The 15,360-nt window shown below is 42.1% G+C and overlaps 2 protein-coding genes across 6 annotated transcripts in view; one reads left to right on the top strand and one right to left on the bottom strand.

Annotated features, from left to right (window-relative positions):
- Positions 1-3,123, bottom strand: part of SRPK1 (SRSF protein kinase 1) — a gene marked incomplete at its 5' end in the record, with an annotated part of 34,386 nt that extends 31,263 nt beyond the window's left edge. Inside the window, 2 exons of one of the 2 annotated variants that reach the window (XM_081322633.1) lie at positions 2,281-2,341; positions 2,814-3,123. In XM_081322633.1, coding sequence (XP_081178759.1) covers positions 2,281-2,341; positions 2,814-3,123 — 371 coding nt within the window. Of the gene's footprint in view, positions 1-2,280; positions 2,342-2,813 lie in introns of those variants that run through there. The other variant, XM_081322634.1, reaches the window with a different exon arrangement.
- Positions 3,124-4,408: 1,285 nt separating this feature from the next.
- MAPK14 (mitogen-activated protein kinase 14) overlaps positions 4,409-15,360 on the top strand; it is a 47,308-nt gene continuing 36,356 nt past the window's right edge. For 2 of the 4 annotated variants that reach the window (XR_014025807.1, XR_014025808.1), the window contains exons 1-2: positions 4,409-4,990; positions 11,309-11,438. Coding sequence is in view for 2 of the 4 variants with exons in the window: in XM_081322636.1 (XP_081178762.1) it covers positions 4,875-4,990; positions 11,309-11,438 (246 nt within the window). In the remaining 2 variants the exon portion in view is untranslated. The remainder of the gene's footprint in view (positions 4,991-11,308; positions 11,439-15,360) is intronic. The other 2 variants (XM_081322636.1, XM_081322635.1) reach the window with 1 other exon arrangement.

The raw sequence follows: 15,360 nt of genomic DNA, 5'->3' as shown, positions 1-15,360 counted from the left end.
CCAGCATAGCCTACATCCTCTGGTTTTCCTTGGTACTCTCCCATCCAAGTAGTAATCAGACCCAAGTTACTTAACTAAAGGCCAGATATATTTATTCCTTTTGATAAGCTCTTCAGAATAAACAAATAAAAATAACCAGAAGCTACTTGTTGATGCCTATTAATGTTTTATAGTTTTTCCCACAAAACCAAGCAACATTTTACTAATGCCCAAAGACCGATTGTAATTTCTATTTCTACAAATTACCATGTGCGGCCTAAAGGTGGATTAAATGTCTTAAACAAAAAAAAAACTATTTTAAAGCACTATAGTTTTGTCCCAGAACTTTTGAATATGTCCACTTTGCATGGTTCATTTTTCTGTTTAAATTCCTCTAAATCATAGAAACTTGGAGAAAGCATTAGCCAAATTCATTCCTGCTAGCCACTGCCTGGATTAGCTAAAGGCGTACAGTAGCGTGACAGTGTGAAGGAACATAAAAGCATAAATAAAAAGTAACACCGCTACATGTCCGACACATTTAGTGCTGCAATTGAATTTCTTTCTGTGAAGAGTTCATTGATTGTAATATCATGCTATTATCACTACATATAGCACTTATTTTACATGCAGGTTGTCAAATGCAAAACTATATACTATTTGTGCGTTACAAGAATTCTTACTGTTATGATTCTGTAGTTTCTGAATGCCAAATGTCAGAATTATGTTTCATACACATGCATTTGGAAACAGCTTCAAACCAACAGTTGAAAAAGTGCATTTTTGCTTTTGTTGTTTGTGAACTGAAGTAATGAGACCTGACTGCTGCTGCTTCATTGCAGAGCTCATTTGAGAAAGTAAATATGCAGACAGTCCAGGTTATTTTATATTTACATTAGAATATACCTCTTAATGGAACTTAGATGCAACAATCTGTCCATATCTAGTCACCATTTCCCACAGTCTGATGTACGATAACTGCACATGCCTAATGACTCATCCCAATTTTATGCACATATAATTTATAGATACCCTACTTTGATGGACATCTTTTCACTTTATTAGCACAGTAAATTAAAGGTTTACTCTGTTCATAAGCTTCTCATGACTGCAGTTCTATATTGCCAGGGGCTGAAGTACATTCAGGACTGTACATTCAGTATCAGCCTACCCCCCCACACCCAAAAAATTAAATACATTGTAGTTTTCCATTTTCATGAAATCAGAATAACCCAGGAGGTCTTCTCTGTTATGGAACCCATGACGTAACATAAGAGGCTAGACTTGCACTGACCATAATGGTCTTCTGGAAGCAAGTTAAAAGAGCTCTTGCGGATGTTTTTTTAAGTAGTTAGTACAGAGCTTCAGGGATTATTTACATATCATTCTGATAGCAAATTAATGACACATCATAATGGCTGCATTTATTACAATATTATTTGGACCATGGAATTTTATTCTTGGCAGTCATCAAGAGTCACATAATGGTAACTTCCTTAAAAATAAAAATCCAATAAGTAAATAAATTAGTGTGCAATGGGTTACACTCTTGCCAGTGTGTACACTACAGCCTTAAAAATGTTCCACAGGGTAGTAAATCATTGATAATTGAATTTATTGAAATGTAAATAAAGAGCTCCTCAGCATACAAGCAATAATTTTCTGTATAGCTATTTAGTAGTAAGTCTAACTGAAATCAATGGGAATTTTTTGAAGGTGGAAGCTAAAGGCAAGGTATAATAAACCAGTACTGTTAAAAATATGGAGTTCCTGCTTTGCCCATGGCTATAAATGAAGCTTTGGAACTAAACTGAACTACTTAAGTTGCACAAAATAAAGACTTTAGTTAGACAATAATCAAGAAGGAAACAAAATGGTGCAAATCCAGAAGGAACTTTAAATATTTCAGATCCCTCAAAGGGTTTCCCATAAAGTGCATAAATGGTTATTATGACCCAAATAATAACCATGAAAATTTAAGTATAGTAGCAAAAAACCCAGGGCTGGCCAGAAGATACAATGTAAGTCAAACTCTATGTTTTATATGCTACCGGTATTCAAATATCCTAGTAGCATTTTATATGATTAATTTCTTTAAACTTTAGAAAACTGGCAAATGTATTAACAGAGATTAAACACATACTTTTAATACACATGCTGCCCTAAGGACAGGCTGGTAAGATCAGTGGTAAGACTGGGTTATACAGGAATGTTTACTAGACTTTTTTTTTCTTTATTACAGTTCAGAAAATACAACTTTCAAGAATTACCTTCATTTGAAACACAGTGGGGAACACTTACTTTCTCTGGGCCTTTTCTTTCTTGGCTTTGGTCCGTTTCTTTCGGGCTTGCAATGCTAGAACTGAAAAGAGATGGGGAAGCAGAAGAAAGCTGAAGCAAAATCTGGTTCAACTCAAAACCTGAATTTACAAATCCGGGTAAGTTTAATTTTTAAGCATCATCTTTAGTTTACAAAGCCTTAACTAGAGGCACCATTTCTGTTCGATTTCAATTAGATGTATGCCGTCAGATATTTTTTTTCTTCCTTAAGAACGTAACCTAAGTGGAGACAAAGTATCATACTCTCTACCTCGTACACACAAAGGGAGCATTAAGCAGACGCTTAAGTACATCCCTGTCAACATCCCTTCAAAATGCAACAGGCATCCGTTATTAAGTATACTAAAAAGAACCCAAAGCCAGGTCATTTAGATTACAGCAGCGGGATGAATTCAAATTAAAGGAGGACCAAGAAGAGCAACCTCTTCCTGACGTGAATTAAGGAAGGGGGGAAAAAAATAAAACCGGAGCAAAAAAAAGCCCGACGCACTCACCTTTCCGTTCCATGGCGGCCAGCGACGGCAGCCCCGCTGAGCTCCCGCGCGTGCGCTCTAAAGATGTTTCTTGCGCCTGCGCCGGGCGTGGGCGGGCCGGCCGGCGCGTGCGTACGGCCGGTATCTTCGCGCGCCGTGGTGCGCGCCACCAAATTTCTTCGGCGCCGCTGCTGTTACTTCCTTGCGAGCTAGGACTACTAAGGAAGGCCACGCCCCCCGGTTCTTCCAAGCGCAGGCGGCACCGTCCCCTCCTCTGCATGGGAGGGTAAAGCCGCGCGTTAGGCTGCTCGCCCGCCTCCCCCTGTCCCATGTGCGGAGCGCACGCGCTTCCCCCTCCGCAGCCCGCTGTTCTCCCTTTCGGTTTTCGCCGGATTTGGCGGGCTCAGAGAGCGGGACAGTTGGTAAAAACTCCGCCTGGCGTGCGGTAGTGAGGTGCTGTCGCTAGACAAGAGAATTGTGACGTATTCGCCGTCAATTCTGCTTGCGGGCGAAGTTTCAAGTCACGCACAGCCGACATGAGATTGAATGGACAGAACGCCTTTCGGGGGTCCTCATCCATCAGTCGATAGCGGGGCAGGTCGCAGCGTCCGAAACCGCTGCAGAATGGTGTGAGCCGTTTTGAGGCGACTGTTAAGAGGCGTTCCTGATATGTTTGGGGCTCGACTTTTAATGTGAGATTTAGGGCTATGTTACTTTCGCGTTTTTGAAGAAATATTTTTATTTTAAATGAATTTTTGGTTATTTTTTTATTGTTGTAGGTCACCCAGAATCACTTTGGGTGAGATGGGTGGCTATATATACATTTAACAAATAAGTTGAAGGTGATGTAATTTATAAAGCGTGAATCCCCTTACAGATCCTGTTCCTGAAACAAAAAAGACGGCAACGAGTATTGCACGTTAGTAATTTGCCCCTTTGCCAAGAGTAAGAGATGGGCAAATGAGTAAAAACACCAGCTTGATTCTCCACACGAGTGAATATGACGGCATCAACACTGGGTCCGTACGAGGAAACGAAGCAGAGTGCGCGCTTTTGATTTCTTGAGAGAGTCTGGCCAACACTGCTGCGGAGTAAAGCAAATTGGGTTTAAAATAAGCGGAAGTCCAGCAATTTCAGTAACTTAGGCTGGTTAAGCGAAAACGAGGTTTAAAAAAAAGCACTTTTCATTACAGGAATTCACGTTAATCGATAAATCAAAGAGTTTGCCTTAGAAATGTCGCAATGAAAATTACGGCACTTCTTCGCCTAAAGCAGGGGTAGGCAACCTCGGCTCTTTTATGACTCATGGACTTCAACTCCCAGAATTCCTAAGCCAGACAAGCTGGCTCAGGAACTCTGGGAGTTGAAGTCCATGAGTCATAAAAGAGCCGAGGTTGCCTACCCCTGGCCTAAAGCTCCGAGCTGCAGTCTTTCCCATAGCAACAGGGAGGAAAAGCAAGAAGATAAAAGCGGGCTCGGGCTGTCAAACTACCCCAGGAAGGGAACTCCTACAATTATCTCAAACTCCGCCTTCCTCCGTTTCTCTCTCTCTCTCTCTCTCTCTCTCTCTCTCTCTCTCTCCTTATAGATCTCGCGAGACCATCCTAGAAGGCTACGCTCAAATAGGCCGCAAGAATTAGGTTCCATATTGGGGCATTGTCACTAGCAATTCCGAGCCGCAGATCTCGCGATACCTCTGCGATCGATTGGTCGAGGATCTTCTAGGAAGAGGCTCGGAGAAGTCAGACTGGCGCGTCTTCGTCATTGCTCGGGTCTCCCGCTCGACTCTTACACCAGCTTCGGTTTCCTTAGAGACGTTGCGTGCTCCTTCGGTGGCCTTTCCCGTCAGCCTGCAGAAGTGAGCACTTGCGGTTCCCCGCCGGCCACTCTTCCTCCAGAGGTCTTTCTCCTTTCCTGCAAAGGAGGGGCTGCAGCAGTGCAGGGCGCTCGAGGCGAGTGGCGACCAGCGGCCGAAGTTGCAGCTAGGAAACTCCCTTTCGCTGCAAGGGGAGGAGCCGCGGTCCCTGTTCGAGGGTCTCCTCCCTCCCGGCCCCGCTGGGTGGGGCGGACGTGAGGGTCGAGATGACCCAGGAGCGGCCCAAGTTCTACAGGCAAGAGCTGAACAAGACGATCTGGGAGGTGCCCGAGCGTTACCAGAACCTATCGCCGGTGGGTTCTGGAGCTTACGGCTCCGTCTGGTGAGTTGCAATCTTTCCTGGGGAAAAAAAAGAGGAAACGTCGCCGTCTGCGCTGCACGTGCAAAAAGGGCGAACGGGCATCTTTTCAGCGCCGTTTGGCAATTGCGAGTTGTCCGCGTTCTCGCCGGGGCCTGTCACCCCGATGGGAATCCTATTTCTTGCAGTTTGTAAAAAAAAGAAAAAAGAAAAAGCCTATCGGGATGATTGGCCTTGCATGCTTCACCTCCCACCCACCCACCCCACCCCAAAAGAAAGCTTGTTCCAAGTTGCGGTATCAGAAGGAACTGGTTTGGGCTGTTCTGTTCTGCTCTCTGAAGTCGGGGCTTGTAGCTTTATGCTGTCCTGTGCTTTACATTCACGTTGTCCCGTCAGTCTCATTTTCCCTTGTGGCCACTTTCTGCTTATTTTGTTCTGAGCAATCATCTGGTAGGTGGTTACCCTGTTGGACCTGGACCAGGGAAACCGAACCCACCCATGGAAGCTCTTTGGCCAGTTTTGGACTTTTCCTTCCTTCGGTTGCTCTTTTGCCCCCCCCCCCCGTTTACCTCCCAGGGTTAATGGGGGCCGAGAGGACAAAGTGAGTGCTTTGTACTCTGCTTTGAGCTGGAGGAAAGAAAAGGCCAGATAAAAATTTAACAAATATGCATAAAATATCTTGCTTTTCTGGTGCCTAAATGATAGGCTATGGGAGAGAGGAATTGCTTAATTATTGTTGTCCCAGTTTCAGTTTGGAATTGCTCGGTAGGTTGTCTTAGAGAGATCTGTCTTTGAGGAAAAAGCATGAGTGCCTTGATAACTTCAGGATCTTTCCAGGCAAAAAAATTGTTTCTTGTTAGTGTGATGCTTTCTGTTGGGCCTATAATCAATAAAGCAGTGACTTCAGCCCTGCATGACGATAGAGATTTAGCCAGCCAATAGCCAGCCAAATCTATTGCTTTCATCTCATCTTTCCTGAAAGAAGCTCGAAGCTCAGGACAGCATAAACCCTTTCTGTTCTCCCATTGTCTTTCTTCTTACAAAGATTGTTGGGTCTGTTAGGCTGACCAGGACTAACCTAAGGCTTCATGGATTTGAAGTTCAACATAACCAAAGTGGATTTTCTAGTGTATGAATAGGACCATCTTAAATAAAAATAGCATACTTTACATACTTTTGTAAATGAGGTTGTGAGTTGTACAGGCTGAGCGTAAAGACATTGTAAAAATAGTTGAAAAGGAGTAAGAAATTAGGAGGTGAAATTGTAGTGTATCTCCTAATGACAACTTACACTGTATTTTCTGATGTGCATCAGTATAACACAAATATTATACAGTAGTTGTGCTTCATAGAGAAAGAAGGTTAAAAAAACCCAGCTTCAGTGATAAATCACTACAAATAATAGCTCCGGTATGTTAAGTTAGTGAATAAAGCAGAGGTAGTCTACCTTTTTGCTTTAGTGGAAATACCTAGATTTTTGCTAACATTATAGGCATCTTAAAAATGGTTATAATGATTACTGCCTCTAGTCAAAACATTTTATTGCAATAGCTTACAGATTCTATAGATTCATTCTGCCACTCCTTTTTCTTTTTAAAGAGGAGGAGGATAGATTCCAAATGAAACAATATTTTTTTTATTTTCCATTATGGAGGTTAAGTAAATAACAAATGCTGCTAGGGGCTGGTATTGCTTTGTATAGCATGCCTGAAAATTCTCCATTAGAATCTACAAAAACATTAAAAGTCAGTTATGCTGGTAAATTTTCCTACCCCTAAGTTTTAAAAAAATCAGAAGGAAGTAAAGTACTTTTGACAAGTACATTGCTTAACAAATGCAGTAGGATTAGTCAATAGACATATCAGTGATTTTAGTTCATACTGTATTAGTCTCTTATGGCTTCTCTAAATGGTGTACATTACTTTGGGAAAATGAATTCAGCACTGAACCTCTCAGATAACATTGTGCCAGAAATCAAAAATTGAAATAGTAGACCATTATTCAAAATGCATCATATATAGGTAGTCCTCGACTTACGACCACAATTGAGCCCAAAATTTCTGTTGCTAAGCGAGACAGTTAAGTGAATTTTGCCCCATTTTTACGACCTATCTTGCCATAGTTGTTAAGTGTCTCACTATAGTAACACAATTGTTAAATGAATTTGGTTTCCCCATTGACTTTGTCCAAAGGTCAGAAAAGATGATCACATGCCTGGACATTGCAATCATCATAAATATGAATCAGTTGACAAGGCTGAATTTTGATCGTATGACTGGGGATGCTGCAATGGTCTTAAGTGAAAAGAGTCATAAGTCACTTTTTTCAGTGCTGTTGTAAGTTCAATGACAATTGAACAAACTGTTGTAAGTTGAGGACTACCTTTATTCCACAGAAAGTACATTGGAATAATATTAAAATACATTTCGTTAAGTTTTTTAAAATAAATGTACATGCCTACTGACTACTTGGATCTATGAATATTTTTGTTCAATCTATTTCAAATATCTCAAATAAAGGTACCTATAAAAGTTATAAGTTTCTTGATACAGATTTTATATAGCCATTTCAAATTCAGTTTGGACATGCTTTTTTGGCAACAAAATGTATTTAGTATATTTTTAAGAATTTGTTTATATGAGTTTTTAATGATTTATTTGAGCCAATCTAAAAGCACTACGTATATTATAGTTAATGTACAGATGTACAGAGAATTAGCATACTTTTATTTCTGTAAAAATGTAGTTCAGTTTTTAAAGATTTAGCACCTACGTTTTCTTTCTAATATTTATATCTCTAGAAAATAGATCTATTTATGTTACACTTCTAATTTTGAGAATTTGAGACATTGTTATATACCAAAATTTCATCACCATGAGAAAAGCAGTATATTTTAAATTCATATAGATGATTATTAAATTTCCTAATTTAGCATTATATTTTATGCCCTTGTGGCCTCAAAGATTTAATTAAGACTTAGATTTTACTTCCTACTCCTGTGTTCAAAAATAAGATATTCAGTGGGATTCAGTGTCAGGTAAATGTGAATAGGATATAGTAGGACTTTTTTGGCAAACCAGTGTAGTTCTGTCATACTGTGGCAGGCTCCCTAGTTTTAAATAGCTATTTTCTCCCTCTTTCCTCCAAGCAGCTTAAGGTAGGGAAATAACCGACTATGTCTGGATACTCAATTTAAAAATTCTCACTGTTCTTTTACTATACATTAAGGCATTTGACTTATGATCACAACTGAGACCAGAATTTGTTTTTGTTAAGCAAGGCAGCTTTAAGTGAGTCAGGGGCAATTTTATGACCTTTTTTGCCATGGTTGTTAAATGAATTGTGTGGTCATTAAGCAAATCTGGCTTCCCCCATTGACTTTGCTTGTGAGAACCATCAGGGAAGGTCACAAATGATGAACCCATGACCCCAGGATGCTGCAACCATGGTAGATACATGCTGATTGCCAAGAGCTAGTCGTAAGTGTGAGAAACTTGTCACTTTTAGTGCTGTTGTAACTTCAGTCACTAAACAAATGATTATAAGTTGAGAACTTCCTATGCTTTGTTCCATCTTGAGAACCATATTATAGTTTTTCCAGGATAACCTAACTATTTCAGCTAATGCTTCTAGCTAATGCTTCTAGCATTAGAAATTGCAATGTGTGATGGGGTCTCCATTGAATTAGAAAGGAGGAAAAGTCAAATTCTCCATACACCTCTAGGTATAAATTGTTCTACAAGTTTCTGCTTTAAGCTGACCTGAGTCTAATTTCACAAGAACATTCATTTTAAGGGCTGAGGATAAAACAGAATATTTTTGTGGATTCTTCAAACAGTTTGGTGATTTATGTTTCAAGGCAGCAAAAAGGACCTCTTGTAGACAATGAAAATGGTTATAGAATGGAGTTTTAAATATATGTAGAAAATATTTTCAAATCTTTTTTTAAAGGAGAAATAGGAATCCTCTCCAAAACATCCTACTGAGAACTGGATATGATTATTGGCTTCCATTAATACAGAAACCTGAATGTTGTGAGATGGGTATTGGCTTAATCAATCCCCCACCTGTCCAATGTATGATTCTTGATATGAGGATGGGACATTGCTGTTAAAGGAAATACTTTTTTTCTTTGATTATTTTCACTCTTCAGAGGGCTTTTACCTTCATATCTTGAAATAACTCGAAGCCTGGAGTTGAGTTCTATGAGTACTTTTCCAGTAGCCATAATTCAGAACTTCAGTCTTCATGGACTGATGAACATATTTGGAATTTTAAAAACATTTTTCTGGTGCATGAAAGTTTCACAGATGTTATCCATGGAGTCATCCATTATCTTTATAGCACAGGGAACCCAAGGATTCTTACAGTAATTTTGGACTGTATGGTGATGAGCGCTTCTAAGTCATCGAAAATATTTTACAGTGTATTCATTGCACAGGTTAAAAGAACTTCCTAATCATATACTAAATTGAATTCTTTGTTTTAGTTTGCCAGTATTACACTTGAACAAATACTATCAAAGTGCTAAGCATCTGATGTATTATATTTCCTTTTGCCTGATGTAAAGCAGTGCCTTTGCATATAGTTTGGCATCAAGATTAAGGATTTATCCACTACATTCAGTATATAATTTGATCAGTTAAAGATAATTAAACTATTAAACCAGATAGGTTGAAGAATCCAGGCTAGCAACCAAGTAAGCATACAAGGTATCTGGTTTGCCTATTGCACAGAAAACATCCACAGCATACTTCTATATACGTATAGCACTTAGTGCCCACTAGACTGCTTACTGGAACTTTTTAAACATGCCAGTTCAACCAATCTGAGAGAAATTTGGCAAATTTTCCAGAAGTTAATCTTCAAAACTAGAATTGGTTCCTGGTGCTCTAGAAGACACTGAACCATGAAACACCAGTATCAGAAACTGGAATAGTTTACCAGGGATGGCCAGTTTGACATGACCCCAAAGGAACAATAGTAGGTTTTGCATTCCTGGTAAGTTGATAAGGCAAAATGTCAGGCATTCATATTTTTTTGTCTAACTGAGTAAATGCAGCTAGGATTCATATTAGACCTCAAAAGTATTCTTAGAAAATTAGAATAAAAACTATCCACCTGCTTATATAAAGGAAGAGGAGAAGATGGTAAATGATGATACAAACCTTCCTTGGGACTCAGGAGGTTTGGCATAATGAGGAATCAAGTCATTTAATGGTATATGACATCAGTTCTTCCTGTGCCAATATAGCTATTACAGACATATTACAAGAACACTTGCTAGTCTTAAATAATTGGGTATCCATTGTGGGAATGTCTCTTTTTATGTGTTCAGTGTGGTTAATAACACATAAGAGATTATTTTCAAATTTAGCGCAGGCACGACTGACTTTGGGGAAGAGCGAAAAAAGATTTCCCATTCAATTTCAAGCTAAAATGATATCAGTACATTAGCTTTAGGATACATTTTAATAGAAAACAGACAGAAATCCGAGCTATTTATTGCCTATATTGGCTTGCTATAATGAAATTATGTATTGAAATAATTTTATTCTGACAAATGTTTTTTCTATTCAAATACAGTTCAAATTATTTCTTACTGAACTAAACTTAGATATACAGTATCTGTTTCATCTTCACATCTGATGGGTGGTCCTTTGTACATTTTGTACTTGTTTGCTATTTGGTAAAAATTATAAAAATATGCTCTGGATTTTTAAAAATATGTGGAAATGAGTATACAGTATCTCTTTATTGTTGTCTGTCAATCTGATTAGATCAGAAACCATGGCAATAAAAATCATCATCACCACTTCCAAGCGTCTGAAAAAAACTATTGTCGAGATATTTCTGAGTTAAGTTATTCAATCTACAGTTCTGAGGAGTTTGGACTTTATTTCCATAACTGGCTTGCTATCATGCTTCAAGATGGATATAGGGAGCTTTTGTTTCTGAAATGTCACAATATGTGAATTTTGAGGTTGAAACGTTCAAAGAGTTTAGGGGAAGTCATTGTCATATCTCTGTGTTCTTAGTCATTATATGATTGCAAAATTTTTCATTCTTTCTTTATAAAGCCAGAATAATTCCCACACTTATTCATTTAATATAGTATATTAAAATGAATATAATATAATATATATATATATAACTCCATAAGTGATTCTTTTTCTAAGTTTACTCCGAGAAAAAATTTCAACTTCTTTTGGAGTTCATATTCTGAGTTACAAAGTTATTTAGTTATGGTCTCTCAAAAGAATAAGATAAATGATAACCTTTTCATAATAAAATGTTAACACTGTTTACGCCATTAATGCTTTTTTTAAAATGGTTTTATAGCTCTGCCTTTGATGCTAAAACTGGCCTCCGTGTGGCAGTGAAGAAATTGTCCAGGCCATTTCAGTCTATCATACATGCCAAAAGGACCTACCGCGAACTGCGACTGCTTAAACATATGAAACATGAAAATGTGAGTTTGACACAAAACATAATTGTACACTGTATTTGGTTTCAGAGCCAAGTTGAGGATGAACTGTTTGTTAACCCTGGTTCACTTTACAAGTGTGCAGGTATTCAAATTCTGAGTAGGAAAGGGATTTTGGACCTGGCATGCTCATGCACAGCTACAGTTTTAAAGATTTCTTTAAGGGCCACTCACGGGTACAATGAATATGATCCTGCTGAATCCAAAAGCACATTTCACACATTGGAATTGAACACTGCAATCCATGAGTTTGCATGGGGCAGTTTTCATGTCAACCATAATGAAGTGAAAATGAGGTCAGTCTTCAAGCGAAGAATGACAGTTGAGAGATAAAGTAGTTCAGTATTTATTCTCCTATTAACTAGGAGCATATTTAAATTTGAGGAAATAATATAACTGTTAATTCTGCAATCTGCAGCTGTGGGACCTGTTGTGAAATGCTTCATAGCTTCTCTATATTTCTGGAACACAATATTGCAAAAACATTTCATCCTCTAGTGCAGTTGTTGTCTGGGTTAAGCAACCCTCTCAGATGATTTGTTAGTTCTTATCTTGTTTGATTAGAATTTAGTTGATTTTTTTTAAAGATCTCTAGGCACATTTTATTGTTTGGATGTGTTTATTTATTTTTTGCAAATAGTATTGCTTCTTTGGTTTTAATTCCTTGTTCATGTCTAGAGCCACTGCTTTAAGATAAGCAGCTACATAAATCAAATGATTAAGCCTGTCATTTTATGAGTATATAATAAATAGACCTATCCTACACAAATTTAATTTGAGTAAAGTCTGCAGTATTGAGGATTGAACTGATGGGAGATTTTTGAGGTACAAATTTAGTACAGCTAATCTGCTTTTAACGAAAATACCGTATATACTTGAGTATAAGCCGAATTTTTCAGCCCACTTTTTGGGCTGAAAAAATCCACTTCGGCTTATACTCCAGTCAACAAAAAAATTTTACCGAGGACTTGCGCGCGGCCGAGGCTTCGGTGCTTCCCTCCAGAGGAAGAAGGCGCTGGATGCGGCCGGCTCTGCGGGGAAGGGGGAGCGGCGGCGGGGGCGACGGAAAAGCCACAAAAACGGTAGGAGAGATGCTGACTGGCGGCGGCCTCGGAGGAGGCGGAGGGGGAGGAGGGAGGGAAGGGTGACCGGGCGGGGGAGGGGGGGGTGAGCCAGAAGGAAAAGGGAAAGTCATCCCGCAGAGCGGTTGCGAAAAGAGGGAGGAGATAAGCCAGCCCGGTACCTGGATCCGCTTCCTGTGTCTCCTCCGCTCTGCCATGATGTCCCCGTTTTGGTCTCCTGGTGACGTGGGGCTGAGCCGGAAAAGGGGGAGGGGGAGACCGAGGGAGGGAGGAAAGAAGAGAGAGAGAGAGACGAGCCAGCGTCAGCCAGCGGGCTCACGCGGGGCAGCAAGCCATTAGGAGCCCTTGGGGAGGCAGGGCGGGAGCGCAGTCTGGCCGCTGGGCTTCCTTTCCCTCTTGTCCGCATCGCTGCAAGGAATTGCATTGTTTGGGGACGGCGACGCTCGCCCATTCACACGCTGTCCAAACGCTGGGTCATTTGCTGCGGGGCTCCCGCTTGGAAGGGAAGGGAAGGGAAGATTTGTGAGGGGAAGATGCCCTATTGGGGTGGACATAAGGATCCTCCTCCTGAAAAATGTTACCCCAAGTATTCAAGCCAGTCTGTCCCAATAACCTGGGAAGCCTTTCCAAATCCCAGGCTGGTTGTAGTCAGGGTGACCTTCGCGCATCTGGAAGGCACCGAGAGAGCGTTTTTTGTTGAATTGGAGCCATGGGCTAGTCGTGGTTAAGGCACTTGTAGGCGAAGCAAATCACAAAAGCCCCCAAATCCTTCTAAATGCAGCCCACGGGCGAGCTTCCCAAGTTGTTTTAATTTAGTTTGCACGTGGCAATAGAAATAAGCTTTTTTCCTCCTCAGCGGATCGGTGCGGTGAAGAGGCTGGGCTTCCTTCGGGGGGCCTTTCATTCCTGTACAAGGGGGAAGGGGAACTCTCTGCTTTTTTGTGTGCGTGTCTGTGTGTGTGTGTGTGTGGCCCATCTGCAAAGCTGCCGAGGAAGGAGAAGCGGGATACTGGTTGGGTGGGGGAGCGGCAAAAGCGGGGGGGGGGGAGAGAGAAACGGCTCCGCCTTTGGTTCCCCCTCCTAAAGCACAGGGGCGCTAGAGAAAGTTTGGAGTTGGGTAAGGAAGCGCAAAATTCAGGAAGAAAAGCGGGGCGGCGGGCAAACGGGAGACCTGTACAAGGGGGAAGGGGAACTCTCTGCTTTTTGTGTGTGTGTGTGTGTGTGTGTGGCCCATCTGCAAAGCTGCCGAGGAAGGAGAAGCGGGATACTGGTTGGGTGGAGGAGGCAGTGGCGGAGGCGGCCGCAGCACCGGCAGCCTTCCGCTTTTGTGTGTGTGTGTGTGTGTGTGTGTGTGTGTGTGTGTGGCCCATCTGCAAAGCTGCCGAGGAAGGAGAAGTGGAGGAGGCAGTGGCGGCGGCGGAGGCGGCCGCAGCACCGGCAGCCTTCCGCTTTTGCCGCTTTTGTTTGTGCGTGTGTGTGTGTGTGTCCCATCTGCAAAGCTGCCGAGGAAGGAGACACACAAAGACACACAAAAGCGGCAAAAGCGGAAGGCTGCCGGTGCTGCGGCCGCCGCCGCCGCCACTGCCTCCTCCACTTCTCCTTCCTCGGCAGCTTTGCAGATGGGCCACACACACACACGCACACACAAAAGCGGCAAAAGCGGAAGGCTGCCGGTGCTGCGGCCGCCTCCGCCGCCGCCACTGCCTCCTCCACCCAACCAGTATCCCGCTTCTCCTTCCTCGGCAGCTTTGCAGATGGGACACACACACACACACGCACGCACGCACAAAAGCAGAGAGTTCCCCTTCCCCCTTGTACAGGTCTCCCGTTCGCCCGCCGCCCCGCTTTTCTTCCTGAATTTTGCGCTTCCTTACCCAACTCCAAACTTTCTCTAGCGCCCCTGTGCTTTAGGAGGGGGAACCAAAGGCGGAGCCGTTTCTCTCTCTCCCCCCCCCCCCGCTTTTGCCACTCCCCCACCCAACCAGTATCCCGCTTCTCCTTCCTCGGCAGCTTTGCAGATGGGCCACACACACACACACACACGCACACACAAAAGCGGCAAAAGCGGGGGGGGGAGAAAGAAACGCCTTGTTCTCTCGTCTCAGCGGAGACTTGTTTCGGGGGATCCAGCCTCTGTCACCCCCTTCTCTCAGCTGGGCAGCTGACAGAAAGGGGCGGCAGAAGCTGCATCCCCCGAAAGAAGTCTTCGCCGAGAAAATGGGCGCTGAGATTTTCTCGGTGAAGACTCACCTTCTCCCGTTCATCACATTCTTCGGTAAAGAGATTCACTCGATCCATGGTTTCAAGGTTGGGGTAGAGAAATCCCGGTTTGTTTCAAGAAACCGGGGTGGTTTATGATCCTATAGATTTTAGACTTTGCATCTTGTTTTGCTTCCTCGGTTCCCACGAAGCCCGAAACTCTTTTTTCCCCCCCTCTGGTTTCTGCCCAACTGTCAACTCGTGGTAAAACAAACACAAACAGAAAGCCCTTGCCTCTGGTTCCTGAGGAAAGAAAAAGTTGAGGGAGAAGTGGAGAACATTCCCTTCTTCGTTGAAAGCTGAAAGCAAACGCGCTGCAAAATTCGTTCATCCTCATCCTCATCCTCATCCTCTCTCTCTCTCTCTCTCTCTCTCTCTCTCTCTCTCTGTGTGTGTGTGTGTGTGTGGTGTGTTATCTCGAACCAGATGGGATGGCAAAGTCAAGTGCAAATGGGGATCTTGCAGATCTTGCCCTGCCTTTCCCCCCACGGTTACCTTCTGTTCTTGATGAGCTCACGAGTGCTCAAGGACAAAATAGGGCAGGGCAGAGCCGGCAGTTAAAAATA

The sequence above is a fragment of the Vipera berus genome (genome assembly GCF_964194415.1).
Source record: "Vipera berus genome assembly, chromosome: 3".
Lineage (NCBI taxonomy): Eukaryota > Metazoa > Chordata > Lepidosauria > Squamata > Viperidae > Vipera > Vipera berus.
Note: the sequence above shows the minus strand (reverse complement) of the source record. Positions and strands in the feature narration are given on the sequence as shown.